Consider the following 18,347-nt stretch of genomic DNA (forward strand, 5'->3'; position numbering starts at 1 on the left):
CAAGGCTTGTGGGGTGCTTAGACCTGGCCGATGCGGCTGCCCTGGAAACAGTGAAGGACCGGAGCCATGGTTCCTCTGCCAGCAGAAATGGAGCTCGGGAGGGCCGCACTGCAGCCCTCCCGAGCTCTGTTTTCAACTGTGATGGCCTCCTGCATCCCTCTGCCAGCGAAAATGGAGCTCGGGGGAACAGAGATGCGGAGAGCTGCAGGAGGCTGTCGCAGTCAAAAACGGAGGTCGGTGTATATATGTGTGCTCACGTTTTCGCTGGCAAAGGGCTGCAGGAGGTCGTCCCGGCCGAAAACGGATGTCGAGCTGGCCACGTTCCCCCACCCCTCAAGGTCAAACACAACCCCGATGCGGCCCTCAATGAAATAGAGTTTGACACCCCTGGCCAGGATGACTGAGAACCTCCATCAGCCTATTCTGATATTATTTTTTTATTTAAAAAAAGCCTTGAAAACATGCCTGAATTCTGTTGAAAATCGTCAACTTGGGCTTCGCTCGGGACACGCTCTCGAACGAGGTGCTGGGCAAGGAAAAGGAAGCCATGGCTACTTGGCTAGGAGAGGCCATGGAGGTGATGTCAAACTTGGGCTTCTCCTTCCGGCGGGGTCTACCGCTGCGAGAATGTCCTTTGCTGCCGGACTCTTTAGCGCAAGCCTTGGCCTTCTCTTTCTTCCCGGCTAGAGGAGAGTCACTTTCCAATTCCCTGGGCTTCCCGTAAGTGTGGTTCCCTGGGGTGTGTTCATACTGATTGGGGCTGGGAAATTCTTTACACTCCAGGCACCTTTTGGAAGGCCGGGAGTGCTTGGCGTGGGACGCGCTGCTTGCGGTTACCGAGGGCAGGGCCGGCGAATGAAAAGAGGGCAGAGGTGGCTGGTGCCCGTCTTTTTTGAGATCAGGCGAAAAGTCTGCTTGAAACGGAGTCGAAGGAGGCCCCTCGTTTTCCATCAGCGGTACGGCCGGGCGAGCCAAATCCGCCGGCGGCTGAAACCCACGGGGGACCGCTTTGGCTCCTGCCTCTTCGGCCTCCTTCGACGGAGCCAACACCTTGGTGTGTGACACGATGTGCTGAGATTTGGTGATCCTCTGGAAGAGGTGGCTCTGGACCTGGAGCTGATCCTGGCTCAGAGAGGACTCCTTGGATTTCATGAAGAGCTGCCGGAAGAGAGGCGTGGCCTCGCCCTTCTGGAGTAGGCTATGTTTCGGGGCATCCGACAGTCTGGCCGCTGGGCTGAACGTCTCTTCGAAGCATCGGAGTCGGGCTTCTCCGGGAACTTCCCCGTGGGCCTTTAAAGAAGCCGGAGGGAAGGGCAAAACATCTGGACACTCGAAGGTGGGTCTCACAGGGTCAAACGCATGAGACGGACCCATTATCCCTTGGGAAGCGTCGTGACCGGCAGAAGACAGTTGAGCGACGTAAAGGCCGTGTCCTTTGGCTTTGGCGCCAACGGGGGGCGCGTTTCTGGCCCACTGGACGCTGCTGCTTGGCTGTTGGGTGGGGGTGGGAAACTTCTGCCCCCTGAATAAGGGGAAACGAGGCATACCGCTGTTGGACCAATACTCCAAAGCACCGGCTTCTATAGGGAAGTCGCGTTCCGCAAGGGAAGGCCTGTCTGGCAAATTTGCGTGGCTCTCCGACGGCCCGAGGATGGATAAATTTCCCGTGTTGATGATCGTGTACATGCTGGAAGACGGCAAGGTCTTTCGGCAAGGGTACATGTCCTTCATGGCTTGCTCGCCGGGGGTTTCCCTGACCGCAGTAGCGCTGCAGGTGGGCGCACAGGAAATCTGACCGTAGACTGTAGAGCTGGAAGGCTGGAAGGCTCCCCTGGAGTCGGTTTCGCTCGGCCCTGCCGATGAGGACGGAGCGGACGGCAGCTTCGGGCCGACCAAGCTGCTAACGATACACCTCAGCAGGTCTCGGTTGGGCAAGAGGGAATGATTGGGCCCCGCTGGCGATTCCGGGTGGACGGCCAAGCTTTCTGCCGCTCTCAAACCGCCCTGTCCCGCCTGGGTGTGGGAATCGTGCGGAGGCGGCGTGCTCTCGCAGGCTTCCTCGTCCTTCAACAGCCGCAGGCCATGGTGCATTTCGTAATGCCGGCGCAGCGACCGGTGGTCCGAGTAGCTCTTGTTGCAACCTTCTTCTATGCAAATGAAGGGCTTTGTTTTTTGGTGGGTCAGCATGTGACCACTCCTTTTTTTTTTTTTTAAAGAGAAAAGAAAGAAAAAGATTTAAGACGTGAAACATGCCAAGGAGATCTAGGCTTCACCCTCATGGCTACCCAATGCTAAAATCACTTCCACCCTCACACACCGATACCGAGGAGGATGCAAGAGGAGGAGGGTGGTGGTTGGGGCCTCTAGTAACCAATGTAGATCTGCTGTCTTAGCCAAAGGCACTTCTGGGTCTACTGCTCCTTCAGTTACTTTGACCACAGAAGTGGGCAGAGCCCCCAGAACGATAAGGAAGGCAAGGCTGAGTAAGTGGTCCCTTCCCAGTCATTCTGATTGATAGGGTGGAACATTCCCCACCCCGTTATTTCTTTTTAACTGTAAATCAAAGAATCCACCACAGCCTTCTAACACAATGCGCTTCCCCCCCCCCCCAATTTAACTGATTCAAGTTACATTCCCTCCTGTTGGCCTTGGCCTTCAGACCAAATGATACCGCCAAGCACAAATTTATCAATGATCACATGTATACTATTACCTAGCCAACATCGTACCGTATTAGTAAATGTTTACATCAATTCATCTTTACCATCAACTCCCCAAAACAATTATTGGCTCTTCTGCTCTCCTTACACCATATTTGTACCTTATCCATCACTTTCTTCTCCCTCTGTCCTCCTCCTCCTCCCTACCTCCTTTCTTCCTTCTGTCATCCTTCTCTACTCCCCCTTCCTCCCTCTCTCAATAAATGTGATTATGTGTTATAAAAATGAAAAAATAAAAAACTTTATATACATACATACACATACGTACATACATACATGTGTGTGTGTGTGTGTGTGTTTTATTTGTGCTGATAAATAAATAAAGGGAGACTTATTTATCAGCACAAATAAAAAACACAAATATAACAAAGGCAACAGTAAAAATATTGGGTTTCTGTCGTGATGGACTCTTGTGACGAGCCGATTGTCAGATGATGGAAGCAGTTAGCTTCCTCCCATAATTGGGGCTTACCAGGGGTTGTGACTATATATATATATATATATATATATATATATATATATATATATATATATATATATATATATATATAATTTATCAATGATCACATGTATACTATTACCTAGCCAACATCGTACCGTATTAGTAAATGTTTACATCAATTCATCTTTACCATCAACTCCCCAAAACAATTATTGGCTCTTCTGCTCTCCTTACACCATATTTGTACCTTATCCATCACTTTCTTCTCCCTCTGTCCTCCTCCTCCTCCCTACCTCCTTTCTTCCTTCTGTCATCCTTCTCTACTCCCCCTTCCTCCCTCTCTCAATAAATGTGATTATGTGTTATAAAAATGAAAAAATAAAAAACTTTATATACATACATACATACACATACATACATACATACGTGTGTGTGTGTGTGTGTGTTTTATTTGTGCTGATAAATAAATAAAGGGAGACTTATTTATCAGCACAAATAAAAAACACAAATATAACAAAGGCAACAGTAAAAAACATTGGGTTTCTGTCGTGATGGACGCTTGTGACGAGCCGATTGTCAGATGATGGAAGCAGTTAGCTTCCTCCCATAATTGGGGCTTACCAGGGGTTGTGACTATATATATATATATATATATATATATATATATATATATATATATATATATATATATATATATATATATATATATATATATATAAAATTTATCAATGATCACATGTATACTATTACCTAGCCAACATCGTACTGTATTAGTAAATGTTTACATCAATTCATCTTTGGGGCTTACCAGGGGTTGTGACTATATATATATATATATATATATATATATATATATATATATATATATATATATATATATATATATATATAAAAATTTATCAATGATCACATGTATACTATTACCTAGCCAACATCGTACTGTATTAGTAAATGTTTACATCAATTCATCTTTACCATCAACTCCCCAAAACAATTATTGGCTCTTCTGCTCTCCTTACACCATATTTGTACCTCATCCATCACTTTCTTCTCCCTCTGTCCTCCCCCACCCACCCCCCTTGCGAGCCCCTGCATGGCGCGGAGAGGATTCCACCAGGGATGCTTACGGCTTATGCCGCACTTAAAAGCCGCTCCGTGTGGAGAGGATACCTACAGGTGGTCCTGTCGCTTGAAAGCTTTGCTGCAGATCTTACAGATGTGCTTCCGCTCCTGGCTGTGAGTCACGTAGTGCTTGCTGAGGGAACTGGTGCTGCTGAACACTTTCCCGCAGAGGCTGCAATCCACGAAAGGGGCTTGAAGGGCGTTTTGCTGGGCTCTTCCTTTCTTCCCGGAACCGGATCTGCCTCCTGGCTCCACTTCTTTCGGGGCCGAAGGGGCCGAAGGAAGCCCCAGTTCTAAATGAGGAAAGGCCAACTTTTAGTTCACCGGCACAGACTCTGCTGCAAGGCGCACGGTACAGGTATCCCCGACTTATGACAGCTCGCTTAGTTGACTGTTCGAAGTTACAACGGCGCTGAAACAAGTGACCGATGACCAAATTTTTGCAGTTACGACCGTTGTAGCCTCCCCACCGTGACCCGTCAAAACCGCGGTCCACAAAAGCGCGATCGACGAAAGCGCGCATGTGACGTCATCACAGCGCGACGAAAAAAATTAAAAATTGAAATAAAAATAAAATTAAAGCAAGCCGATTCACATAAAGGTAAGGGTTAGGTTTAGGGTTAGAGTTAGGTTAAGGGTTAGGGTTAGGTTTAGAGCGTTAGGGTTACGTTTAGCGTTAGGTTAAGGGTTAGCGTTAGGTTTAGCGTTAGGTTAAGGGTTAGGTTTAGGGTTAGATTTAGGGTTAGGTTAAGGGTTAGGGTTAGGGTTAGGGTTAGGTTTGGGGGGGTTAGGGTAAGATTTTTGCTTTATTTTTACATTTTTCGATCACAGCGCGATGTTTTCGTCGCGCTGTGATGACGTCAAATGCGCGCTTTCGTCGACCGCGATTTTGTCCTCCGCGGTTTTGTGGTGGAACCTCTCCCCACAGCCGCGTGATCAAAATTCAGACGCTTGGAAAAACTAAAATATTAGCTATAAATATGAATACTAAACAAAAGGAAGAACTAGGAGGGATGCTAGGATGTGAGGTAGTTAAAAAAGTCAAATATCTTGGGGTCAATATTTTAGCCTCAAACGGGAAATTATATAAGCATAATTAGGAACCACTTTGGCGGAGTATACAGATAGAGATGAAAAAATGGGAGAAATTGCACTTATCTTTGCTGGGTAGAATAGCAGCAGTGAAAATGAACATTTTACCAAAATTTTTATTTCTTTTTCAAATGTTACCTACACTTAAAAAAGATGCGAATCTTTTAGAATGGCAGAAGGGTATCAACAAATTTGTATGGGCCGGAAAGAAGCCGAGGGTAAAGATGAAAATAATGCAAGATGTACGTGAGAGAGGAGGATTGAAATTACCTAACCTAAAATTATATTATGATGCAGTGGCGCTATCCGCAATTAGTGATTGGACCCATTTAACCAATGATAGAATACTGAATATCGAGGGACATGATCTGGTATATGGTTGGCATGCTTACTTGTTAATTCAACAAAAAATTGGATAAGAATTTTAAAAGTCATATCTTAAGAAATGCTTTACTGCGGGTCTGGAAAAAATTCAGACGCTTGGCAACTGACTATTTATAATGGTTGCAGCGTCCCGGGGTCACGCGATCCCCATTTGTGACCTTCTGACAAGCAAAGTCCATGGGGAAGTCAGATTTCATTTAACAACACTTTGACTAATTTAACAATTGCCGTGATTCACTTAACAACTCTGGCAAAAAAAAACCAAAAAAAAGGCTGTAAAACTCACTTAACATGTCAGGATTCCAAGGAATAAATCCATATCAAGCAAAACTCCAAGGTCAGAAGATTCCTCAAAAATAGCTTCATTGGAAATATCATATTGGCACAGATCTGGTGAAAAACGACTCTGAAAAGCCCCATGGTTTTCGCCTAATTAAAAGTGAAAGATTTTCTACTTTCTCAAAACAATCAGTCACATGGTCCAATCACAGTGCGATCTGGCTACCGGGTAGCATCACTCCGCCTCCCTCCAACAAGGTGTGAAAATGCCCTTGGTTCCCAAGAGAAAACCTTTTGTTTTGGCTACAGGATCCCAGCTATCTCAAATTTCTCCCTTCCCAAGTTCCAAGTTTAATAGAATTTGTATACCGCCCGCTCCCATTGGGACTCACAACAAAACAAGAAACACAAAGTTTAAAAAATAGAAATAAAAAATACAATATTAAAATTCACATCACCCATTCCATCTAAGCGGGGCTGGATATCAATCAACAGCCCCAGGCCTGCCGGAACAGCCAGATCTTGGCGGCTTTACGGAAGGCCGGGAGAGTGGTAAGGGTCCAGATCTCTGCAGGTAGATCGTTCCACAGGGCCGGCGCAGCAACAGAGAAGCCTCTCCCGGGGAGCCGCCAGCCGGCATTGTCCGGTTGACGGCACCCAGAGGAGGCCCAACCTGTGCCGATCTTGTTGGTCGTTGGGAGGTACGTGGCAGGAGGTGGTCTCTTAGGTAGCCAGGTCCAATACCAGGTAGGGCTTTAAAAGTAACGACTAGCACCTTGAAGCGCGTCCGGAGACCAATAGGAAGCCAGTGCAGCTCGCGGAGGATAGGTGTAACATGGGTGTATCTAGATACACCCCATATCGCTCGCGCGGCTGCGTTCTGGACCAGCTGTAGTCTTCGAACACTCTTCAGGGGCAGCCCCATATAGAGCGCGTTACAGTAATCCAGTCTTGAGGTGACTCAGCTCCAGTGGGATCTGGGTACTTGAGAGACCGCCTGCTGCCAATTACCTCCCACAGACCCATTAGATCTCACAGGGTTGGCCTCCTCCGGGTTCCATCTACTAGCCAATGCCATCTGGCTACTACTCGGGGGAGGGCCTTCTCTGTGGCAGCTCCGGCCCTCTGGAACTCCCCGCAGGGATTCGGACCCTTACCTCTCTCCAGGCCTTCCGAAAAGCCGTCAAAACCTGGCTTTGCCGGCAGACCTGGGGTTGATGAGTTCCCTCCCCTCTCGACTCGTATGGTTGTGTGATTCTTGGTTATTTTAATTACTTGTATTCTGTTTTATGTTCCCCTTTTCCCCTTTTGAGTTGTTCGCCGCCCTGAGTCCCTCCCGGAGAAGGGCGGCATACAAATAATAAAATTCAATTCAATTCAATTCAGTGTGGCAACACTGAAGCGGTCAAAAATGGCTTCGGTCAGGTCAGCTTCAGGGCTGACAGAACAAATTTCACTTAGCCACAGAAATTTGGGGCTCAACTGCGGTCATAACTCAGGTAGCCCTGGATTTACGACCACAACTTAACTCCAAATTCCCAAGGCAGTTGTTAAAGGAGTTGCATCCCGTTTTATGATCTTTTCTGCAACAATTAAGCGAATCGTGTGGTTGTTAAGGGAGTACGACTTCCCCCACCCCTCCAGACTCTTGCTTGTCGGGATCCAGCTGGGAAGGACCCCAGGGCAATGCCACTGTCATAAGTACAAGCCTGAATTTTGACCACCTGACCGTTGCAACGGTTGTTAAGTGTGAAAAATGATCGCAAGTTAATGCTAAGCTAGTCTTTTGGTTGTTAAGTGAATCTGGCTTCCCCACTGGCTTTGCTTGTGGTCGCAAAAGGGGATCGCGTGACCCCAGGACATGGCAACCGTCATGAGCTAGTTGCCAAGCATCTGAGTTTTGAACACGTGACCATGGCATTCTGCAAAGGCGGTAAGCGTGAAAAACAGTCATAAGTCACTTTTTTTCAGTGACATAACTTTCAACGGTCACTTAATGAACTGTTGCAACTTAAGGACTACCTATATATGCAAAAAATATACAATTGCCTCTCCTTTTATATACAAAATATGCCATAAGCAAACAACTTCCTGGCACAGCTGTTTCTTTATATTGGCTGAGAATTCTTTTTTTTTTTCTTTTTTTTGATAATGTGTTTTTATTTTCCATTTTCATTTCGTACAGTCACATATATACTGTGCAGAACCGGGGCCATATAACATTAAACAATAAACACAGCCATTCCTCTTGTCAACAATACCCCCCAAAATAGAAACCCAATGTACCTCTTCGACCCTCCATACACCCTTTCTTTCGCCCCCCCCTCCAACTTTCCATCTTCCCTCCAACATTCCCCTCTACCCTACTTCCCCTCCCCCTCTACCACTCCTCTCTCCCAGTACACTCCCTCCCTTCCTTCTCCCCCTCCCTCCCATCCTCCCTCCCACCCTCTCTACCCCTCTTTCTTCTATCCCTCTACTCCTCCCTTCGGTGTATTTCTACTATCTATTAATGTATTCAGCTTGTCCTATTTTTACAGTGAAAAGCTGAGAATTCTTGACAATTGAAATCCCAACCATTCTGGGAAAACATCCAACTAAAGACAACTATCTTAGCTGAAAGAATAGGAAGTTTAATAAGGCAAAAGACCTGAATCGACGGCTGAAATAAGACAATTCTCCTTATATATATATTGCCACCTTAACTCTGCACCGGACTACTCACCCTGCAAAAGCGGTTGTGAGTCTGTGTCACAATCATCAAGGAGTTTAGCGGAATCACAGTCTTTTACAGAGTACAAAGACAAGGTGTCCAAGTTGTCTTCCAATGAATCGCTGTTTATATTTGTAGTCGAAAGGCTGGGATCCACATCCAGATTGTTCAGTCCAGCATAAATCATGTCTCTCATATCTGGACAGAGATCATGGCTGAATGTATCGCTACAGTCCAAAGCCTGATTCCCAGGAAATTCAGGGAGCTGAATTTCAGAATGGAGTGAACTGTCATCACTCAGATGATACTGGTCCATATTTAATCACTTCTGTGTTTGAAGTTGTTCCCTAAACACACACACACAAAAAGAAGCAATGGGGCCATCTCTTCAGTCAGCAATATGTAAGGAATTCAATAATTAAGAATGAAATCTATGAAGCAGAGCTATTCAAAACTGTTTCTCCTAAGGGAAACCTAAAATGTCTGCAAACTTATTGGATCCATTGTTTCTTATGGGAAACAGCTTTGTCCCTTTTATTGTAGCTCTTTTTGTTGCAGTTTTATGTGTTTGTTGTGGTTTTATGAAGAGTATACATTTTGGCATACTATCTTATTTTTAATGATGCTATTCTTGTATTGCTTTGTGCAACTTTGAGTACTTTAAACAAAGGCAGTATATTGAAGAATATTACTTTTTAAAGCACATGTGCAATTGTTTTGTCTCTAAAACAGTAGTCTTAATTTAGTAACAGGGCAAATAACTTATATTGCAAATTTACGCATGAAGATTCATGTTTGCTGAGTCGGTAGTTTCCTTCTATAAATCCCTTCATTAAACATTTGCTTAAGAGGTGTGATTCACTTGCAATAAAGTTAAAATCATCAGCACTTATTTTTGTCTTATATCAATAGTGAAAACAAGTAGCAAAATTTCAGTTATCTGTATTTTAGGTCATAACATACCTTTTGGGAAAATCCTGGAAAAGGAGTCTCCTTCGAATAAAAAAGAGTAAAAGGAATTTTAACTCACATTCACTCAGAAATAAATTCAGTATTTAATCTGAAGTTCTAATCAAATTAGCTATTTCCGAGTGTATGTATATTAGCTTTTTTTTAAAAGAAAACTATGTTCATAAGATTCATCATCTATAAAACACACCTGTCTTGTCATTTAATTATTATACAACCATTTACCACTAGGAAAACTAGAATGGGGTAGTTTTGAACAAGGGTGGGTGAGGGTGAGGAATTCATTAGATAGTAAAGATAAACATGGAAAAAACTTTATAACAATCAGACTTTTAAGGGATTTTTAAAAACTTTTTGTTGAAACTGACTTTTGTTAAAATATGACTAATGATAAAGATAATAGTCATAGCACTATTTTCAAGCAATGTTAATGCAAACAAACTTTTTTTGCATTGTGGTCAATATCAGTCAATATGCCTGTGCAAAATCATGCATTTTCTTGATGTGCAAGTTTGTTTAAAAAGATCACTTTAACAGCAGGAAGATTAATCAACCAAAGCCTTTCAATTATCTGCCATTCAAGATGCTCAATATTCACTTGCATCATATTGATTTTTCACAATAATTGTGCTGCTGGTAAAAAATAAAGCCAGTGTTTAAAGGAAATTGTGCCATTCTGTGACCCAAATAAAAAAAATCTGATCAAAGGGGGGGGGGTGTGAACTGCAGAATTTGATTTAAAAAAAAAACTTGATTAAATGGGTGGCAGAAAAGTAGTTTTAAAAGATAGGGGAAACAGAATTTGAATTTCTCCAGAGTGGTTTAGAAGGAAGACCTGCAGCCACCAACAGAAAAGATCTTCCATTACATCCACATTCTATTTCTTGGGCATAAAATATTCCTTTTTTTTTCCCCTTCCCACATTTGTTCCTGTTTCCTTCGGACAACTTTGAACCAACCAGGAATGCCGAATTATCAGTCATAGGGTGTCCGGCTAGGCTTTTAAGGAGCCCCATTTCAAGTTTGGGTTCAAACTTTAAAAAGTTGTTTTTTCCCCCCCATTTTTCTCCCAAATGGGCCTGGTTTTCCTTCCCTTCCAGGCCAACTCAAAAAACACATTTTTCACACCTTCCCCAACTTGGCAACCTCACAAAGCCCCCCCGGGGGGGGGGGGGAATTCCCACTCCCCCCCCCACTCAGAGGCCCAAAGCACCCCCTTCTCTAAATTTCAGGAGCCCCAGCAAAGCCCAGGCTGTGCATTGGCTGCAGCCCCCCCCTCCTCCTCCTGGGGGGGAGCCTAGAAACAGCCTTTTTTTGCACCCAGCCTAGCAGCAACCCCCCCCTCCTTCTTGGGGAGGGGGGCGCGTGGTGGTGGGAGGCCTCTTACCACAGGCCCAAGAGGGACCCCGCTTTTGTTTGCTCCTCCAGCGGGACCCCCTGACAGAGAGGGGGGGGGGAAGGGGAGGGTGTGGCTTGGAAGGACTACAAAGCCCCTTCCTCTTTTCTGCTGGGAAATGGGGACGTTGTTGCACGCACAGGCGGAGAGGGGGGGGGAGGCAGAGAGGGCTGTTCCCACCCTTGGAAAGGGAGGGGGGGTCCCTGAAGAGACGCGGGGGGGGGAGAGGAAAGGGAGCTGTTTGAGGGGCGGGGCGGCTGCATCTGCACCTGAAGGGGGCGGAGCGAAGTTTGGCGTCTCCCCCAAAAGAAACGGAGGGGAGAGAGATCCAAAGTGGGACCGCCCCTTTTTCGGAGGAGGCGGGGGGGGTGGTGGCGGCGGTGAGGAGGGCGAAAGGCGAGCGCGCGGGGGCGGAGCCAGCGAGCCAAACCCAGCGACTGGCTTTACCCGTCGCCTCGCGCCGGCCCCTCCCTCCCCCCCCCCTTTTTTTTTTTCTTTCCTCCGTCGACGTCATCGTTCTTCTTCTCTTCGGGCTGGCTGGGCAAAGAGAGCGACAAGCGCGCAGGCTCCGCCTTCTTCCCTCCCCTCCTCCTCCGCCCGCGGACGGCGAGGGGCCGCCCACGCGCCGGGGGGGGGAGGGAGGGAGGGCGAAAGGGGCGGGGCTCGCTGGCGACCTTTTTTTTTTTTTTTTTTGTCTTTCCGTGTTTTATTTCTCCTCCTCCTTCAACTCTTTTTGAGCGGGAAAAAAAAAAACAGAGGCGCCGCCATTTTGGGAGGAGGGAGGGAAAGGCGCGAAAGCGACGCGCGGGGAAACCCGGCAGGGGGCTGCCTGAGGGGATCCGGCCATGAGGGAAGAGGACGCGGGGGAGGAGACGTCTTATGAGGGAAACACCTGTGGGGATTTTTGAGAGGAAAAAAACAAAACACGGGGGGGACGGTTGTGTGTCTTCCTCACAGTTCGGTGTTGTTGCAACATTCATTCCTGAGGCGCCTAACTTTTCGTCAGTCCCAGAGTGCGAGGATGCCGAATTAGTTAAAATCGAGCCGCCTGAGAGCCACTTTGTATAGTTCTATAATATATGGTACTCCCCAAGCAGCCCGAACAGTTGTGGGGATGATGGTCCAGCACACCTGGGAAGGGCCTGTTTGGGTCTGGCTTTCCTTTGTGGTACCAACCCATTTCATTCCCTTAGAGCAATGGTTCCCAACCTTTTTTTTTTGGCCATGCCCCACCTAAGTATCTCTCAAATCCTGATGTCCCCCCCCACAAAAAATATATATAATTCTTACTTTACTCAAAAAAAGTGAACTACTCAACATGGAGGAGGCCTAAAAGGCCATTAACATGGTTTAAAACAAGGTTTAAGGACCCAGATTGTTGGGGGCGATATGCTGACTCTGTAAACCGCTTAGAGAGGGCTGAAAGCTCTATGAAGCGGTAGATAAGTCTAACTGCTATTGCTATTGCTAAGGTTCAAATTGCCTCCATTAAAAATCAAGGAATGCATGTGTTGTGATTTTAAACTGTCTTTTTCTTATTTTTTTTCTTTCTCTTCTTTTCTTTTTGTAAGCCGCCCGGAGTCCTTCGGGATTGGGCGGCATATAAATTTTAATAATAAATAAGTAAATCAAATTGCCCCCCTGTGGGGCGTGGGCCCCACGTTGGGAACCACTGCCTTAGACCAAATAAGCGCCATTGAGGGGACTTTTATTCTATTATGAATCCACCTAGTTTAAAACTATACCTTCTATATAATTTCTTATAGTCCTCAAACTTTGCAAAATTGACTGCATGTTTCCATCCTACGTGCACCGTAGGACCATATTACATGCTCCTATATAATTTTATTACTGCTATCCATGTGCTCAACATGCCACATGGTAAATAAATGAAGGTTTTGTAGTTCTAGCTGAAAGCGTCCCTATTTTAGGCTTAATTTTAGGGACTGATGTCTTATTTATTTACATTCTGCCTTTATTGCTTTTTAAATAATAAATTCAGGGTAACAAACACAGTGCAGGTGGTCCTTGGCTTACAACAGTTCATTTAGGGACCAAAAGTTACAACAGGTATTGGAAAAAAGTGGCTTACAACTTTTTCACACTTACAACGACAAAAACCTTACCCAAATTTTTATCCATGTTTGGTTGGTCTTTACAAAGTATTCCTTGTGGCTTCCTTCTCAACCGGTATAATTTCTATTTATTTGATTTGCACTAAAAAGTTGGGAAGGTAAACACACCAATTAAAGCAAGCCGTATCAATAAAAACTATCCACAATGAGTCAAATAAGTCAAGATGGCAGAGACAATTATGCAACCACAGGTAGTCCTCAACTTACAATCGGTTGCTTAGTGACCAAAATGATGACAGATCTCCCAAAAGGTTTTTTCCTGAAAGTGCAGGGGTCTTTTTTTCAGATCAAGTGTTGATCCATTGGTTGCAACAGGAATTGACCAACCCGCCTGCTGTTTGAGAGGAAAGCCTGAATCTGAAGCAAGAGAGTCTTCTGCTAGAAAGATTTGCAGATCCACAACATACGTAAGTAAAGATAATGGGAGTGTGTGAACACACTCCTGTTAACAGACTGTAAAATACTATCTTGTGATTATGCAGTGAAAAAATGTTGTAGTCTACTTATGTTTGCCAGTGTGTCAATCATTCAAAACTCAGGACAAGCTGTATTAGGACTGCCTTAAAACAACTTGAGAGAATGGCTGTGTGGTAGTTCTAAACTCAAAAAATGATGCTAGTGCTATTCCAATTGTCAAGATACAGAATCTGGGGTCCTTTTCATAACTGCCACAGCCCGCTGCTGTTCATATACCCGCTTGATTTTTAAAATAATTTTCAAATTGGAAAATGCATGCTGTATTTACAATCAACATCCTTGCCGAGTCCCATTGCAAAGTCCTAATTTCCTAAATCCCGATTTCAGTAGCCTGAAAGCTCGTAACTTCTCTATATGTAGACTAGATCACAGGTGGCCAACTCGATCACGTTATGTGATATATCGCAACATTTTTTGTCTCTGCGCAGCGTGACCCATCCAGCCCATGGGCCGCCAGTTTGATACTCCTGGACTAGATGAGAAAAAACAATTGCAATATATAAACAAGGGCATAATTAAAGGAGCAAATGTAATCCAGAAAATAAGTTTGAGACATCAAGTGAAGATTCAACGATTTTCATTTTGAATTACAGTACTGATTTTTCTAGAGTACCATTCTTTACGTCACAATCTTTAAAATTAGGTTGCAACTTAATAGCATTAATAACAATCTGTTCCTCCTACAGTCTTCCATTTTTAATTCTCCACTATGTGAAAAATGCTAGGTAAAACTATTTCCCAGAGAACACAGGAGGGAGAGGGGAGAAAAGAGAGAGAGCGAAACTGATATACATCAGTCTACTTTACCAAAGACACAGAAGTCTGTCACCACACTCTACTCCTAGCTTTGGCTTTTTATACATTAAGCCTCCCCTTCCCTCGTGTATATACAGTACAGAATTTAAAGACAGTTCAAATCCAGCCAATTACAGAGTATAAACATTACGAAGTTCCACCCTCTTTTAATTACCAGCGATAGTCAATCACATTTAACCTGTCTAATCAGAGTGACGAGTACTGCTTTTAGCCCATCCCATTACTTTCTGATCCACTTCACTTTTAGCCAATCAGGGGAGCGCTCTCTCTGGCGAAACCAGTTTTTAATTAGTACGCCAAGGACCCTTTCCTGAGTTGTGCTTTCAGCTGCCTGATAACAATGCTTGTTTTAAGATGATGCCTGATTTGACTGTTCGACCGGAGTTAAAAACATCCGCAGAGACTACTCCAAAAGTCCCATTTTATTTTAATGGTTTCATTTTGTTTACTGTAGTTTTCAGAGGAGCAATGAATGCTGTCTTCATTACTTTTGCTTAATTTGTTGGTTATAAAAGTGAGAGACTACATTTTATTCTGTTTAGGTACTATAAAAACTAGAGTTTCCTTTACAGTGATTTCATGCAGAAACAGCATTGCCAAATGTAATGAATCCATAATACTATAAAATCAACTTTATGTTTGTGTTTCTTTCAATAAAAAGTAGAGTGACCTAGTCACACATTTATAATAGCTTTAAAATGTTAAACTTTGAAGCTGTAGTACAAATCTATATTGTTAAGCAATAAATTACAATTATTTTGATAAACACAATTGGGTTGCTCTAAATAGCCAGGCTCATGTCTTTGGACTACTTGAACAATTTTCTAATAACATTTCATTGAGTAAAGATTTATTGTATTTATTCCATCAGATTTATTTCCTGGTCAACCTGTTTAGGATTTGGTGTGATACCTGCTGCCCTACACGTACATTTCAATACACCTTACTTTACACCACAGCCCTTTGTCCTCTGGAAAGATGCTCTGGTTTAGACTTTACCAAGCACAAAACCTATTAGAACCCGATATTGCATTTGGATAAAATAATATGCAATAAAGCAACAGACAAAAGGTTTAATGGATTCAGATGGATTCATGCATCATGCTAAACTATAATTTGTTTGGTTCAATACATTGTGAATCCAGTCATTGTTATGTTTAAACAAATTATGGTCTGGCAACATGTACACACATCCATATTTATTTATTGGGTGCTTCTAAACTGCAATTTAGTTCAGAATATCATGTTTATTTCAGTCAAATATACTCCCAAACGATTGATTTTTGGTCTTTAATGTGACACCTATAGTTCTAGCCCTATACTAGAAGATCAAAAAACCCTACTATTTAGCTAGCTGCCATTGAGTATTATGAACTCAATTTGTGTAGTTGGTTCAGGGTTCAGTGAACCCAAAATTAAATTAGAGTGAGACTATTACCCATAAGTAAATAAGCCAAGTCAAATACAACTAGCGTGTTGTGTGCGAAAATTTCCCATAAACCGTGCTCAATGATATCACTTGTTCAGTTGGGGTGGTGTGATGGAGGTTTAGTTAAATTGATTTGGCCCAATCTGGATTATAAGGTCCAGATAAACTAGTTCCGTCTGCTTATTTATTTTTTATTTTACTTATTTTATTAAATATATTTATATGCCGCCCAATCCCGAAGGATTCCGGCCGGCTTACAAAGAATTAAAATCAGCAGCAAATATATCCATCACACATTTTTTTAAAAAGCCCTCTGAAATGTTTAGTAGAATAAGGCAGATTTAGAGTTATGTTTGGGCCTGCTTAGTTGTTGGAAAGGAGACCACTGGGAAATCCCAGGGCTGGAGATTGAACTAAAAAACATTTTTATAGCACTGCCAGGAAAACTGCACGGATGTCTCCCTTTAGTGTCAAACTCGGAGCTTTCTGCCTTTTTCCCCAGTGTAAGATTTATGTCCCGTAACACAAGTTGGGGAAAATAAGACTCGCACCACACAGGCTTGGCTTATTCCTCGGTTTCCCCCCATGGTCCGTCACATAATTCCATGTGATCCTAAGTACATTAATTTCTAAGAAGATCCTGCAAAAGTCCAAAATCTAATCTCTTAATATAAAGCACGCCTAAGATCGGTGTTAAAACGATGAACGACGATGTTAAAACCATTCCGGTCTGAGCTTTCTCCTCTCCCCCCCCCCCCGATCCTATCTTCACCCCTTGAAGGTTATTTATTTATTTTCTTCTAACCCCATCCGTATTTTTTTCCTCCCCAAGAGCTTTCTGGAAACGAGGGTTTCGAGCGTCCTTTCCGCCTCTCCGAACCGCCGTCCGCAGGTCGCGCAAAGCCCGTCCTGCCGGGAAAGGGGGCGAGGGGGCACAGGCGAAGGCGTCCGCCGGGGGGGGGGCGCGGGGGAGCTCCGCTGGCGGCGCCTGCCCCTTTAATGCACCCTTCCTTGACAAGCCCGGCCGACGGACGCTTCGCTACAATGCTCCCTTTTGAGCGTGCGCGCGTGCGGCGACAGTATTTTGAAAGAGCCAGAGGGGTGGGGCAGCACCAATGCAAATTAAGCCGAGTGGGAGGAGGGAGGTTGCTATTTTTTTATTTTTTATAAAAAAGATTCAGCTGAAAATGTACAAATAAAACTGCCTGTTGGTATTATTATTATTATTTTTACCTTTTTCCGCCCGCTTTGGCTTTTTCTTCCTCTCTTTATTTTTTATTTTTTATTATCTTTCAGAGGAAACCTTCGTCGGTTGCAATCGGGCATTGAGCTGACCCTCTATGAGTCTGTGCCTGCTAGGGTCCTGCCTCCGGAGCCCGTGCGGGGATGTCTCGGAGACCCCGCGCTGACTGCTGCTCAAACATCACGGTGAGTTTGTTACAATGTAGCAATTTCTCTTTAAATCTCTTAACTCTCTCTACCTGCAACTCAGGGCTGTGACAGGGCGAAAAAAAACTGGGGGGAAGGGGAACCGTGTCCCCCCTCCTTGGGTAGTAGCACTGATCTCTTTCCACTGCTCCCCCAATTCAGTTCTGCCCCCCCAAACAGCCTTCTATTCCTGCGTCTGCAGAGCACGTCTACAGAATACAATGTAGCTTTATAAAATGATATACTATCTTCTAATCGTTGTTGCGGGGGGCGCTGGGAGATTTTCTCCCCACCCCCATCTCTTCCTTCGCATATCTCTACAGGCTTCTAGAATAGATTTTCCCTCTAGCAGAAGGGGTGGGGGGTTTGGGGAGCGGGGAAAAAGAGAGGAGGTTATCATTCGCAGGGCTGGATGATTATGTGTAGCTTTTTTGTTTTTCCGGTTGTAAAGGCATCGTCTATTTCGTTTTCCCCCACCCCCACGCCATCTCCAAAGTAAAAGCAAAGGAGAGCCCCAGCCGATGGGTCTTCTCCCGTGGTTTCTGAAAGGCTGGGTGGGGAGTTGCAAAGCAAAAACATGTTTTCTTTGGTGTATTCCTTAAAAAGGGAAATCAGACGTTTACACTGCTTCTATTTCCAGATAGTATAAATTCATTTATTTTGATAACGTAAAAAGGTGTTTTTGAGCTCAGTAAAACAAGGAAGATCTGCCAGGTGAAGTTATCCTCTATTAACCTGGTGGTCTCCCATCTCCCTTTATAAAATCCCTACTTATGATTCCGGCCTTGTCCCTGCAAACACGCTACATGTCTATTTTGTGCTCATTTGGCTGAAGAAAAACAGTACTACATAATTAAAAAGTCATTTGTTATTTTTTACCAAATTACTTCATTTCAAATGTTATCACCCCTTTCTATTATTCCTACCCTTAAGTCTCATGGCTTT

The 18,347-nt window shown here is 44.2% G+C and overlaps 2 protein-coding genes across 6 annotated transcripts in view; one reads left to right on the plus strand and one right to left on the minus strand.

Annotated features, from left to right (window-relative positions):
• ZNF541 (zinc finger protein 541) overlaps positions 1–11,331 on the minus strand; it is a 35,573-nt gene extending 24,242 nt beyond the window's left edge. Inside the window, exons 1-5 of one of the 2 annotated variants that reach the window (XM_032228364.1) lie at positions 11,109–11,331; positions 9,716–9,745; positions 8,765–9,099; positions 4,337–4,577; positions 466–2,197 (exon numbers count right to left, since the gene is read on the minus strand). In XM_032228364.1, coding sequence (XP_032084255.1) covers positions 466–2,197; positions 4,337–4,577; positions 8,765–9,068 — 2,277 coding nt within the window. In that variant the 5' untranslated portion in view covers positions 9,069–9,099; positions 9,716–9,745; positions 11,109–11,331. Of the gene's footprint in view, positions 1–465; positions 2,198–4,336; positions 4,578–8,764; positions 9,100–9,715 lie in introns of both variants that reach the window. The other variant, XM_032228365.1, reaches the window with a different exon arrangement.
• Positions 11,332–14,678: 3,347 nt separating this feature from the next.
• Positions 14,679–18,347, plus strand: part of BICRA (BRD4 interacting chromatin remodeling complex associated protein) — a 66,123-nt gene continuing 62,454 nt past the window's right edge. Inside the window, exons 1-2 of one of the 4 annotated variants that reach the window (XM_032227671.1) lie at positions 14,679–17,181; positions 17,271–17,402. The gene's annotated coding sequence lies outside the window, so the exon portion shown is untranslated. Of the gene's footprint in view, positions 17,182–17,261; positions 17,403–18,347 lie in introns of those variants that run through there. The other 3 variants (XM_032227669.1, XM_032227672.1, XM_032227670.1) reach the window with 3 other exon arrangements.

The sequence above is a fragment of the Thamnophis elegans genome, chromosome 12 (genome assembly GCF_009769535.1).
Source record: "Thamnophis elegans isolate rThaEle1 chromosome 12, rThaEle1.pri, whole genome shotgun sequence".
NCBI classification, from domain to species: Eukaryota; Metazoa; Chordata; class Lepidosauria; order Squamata; family Colubridae; genus Thamnophis; species Thamnophis elegans.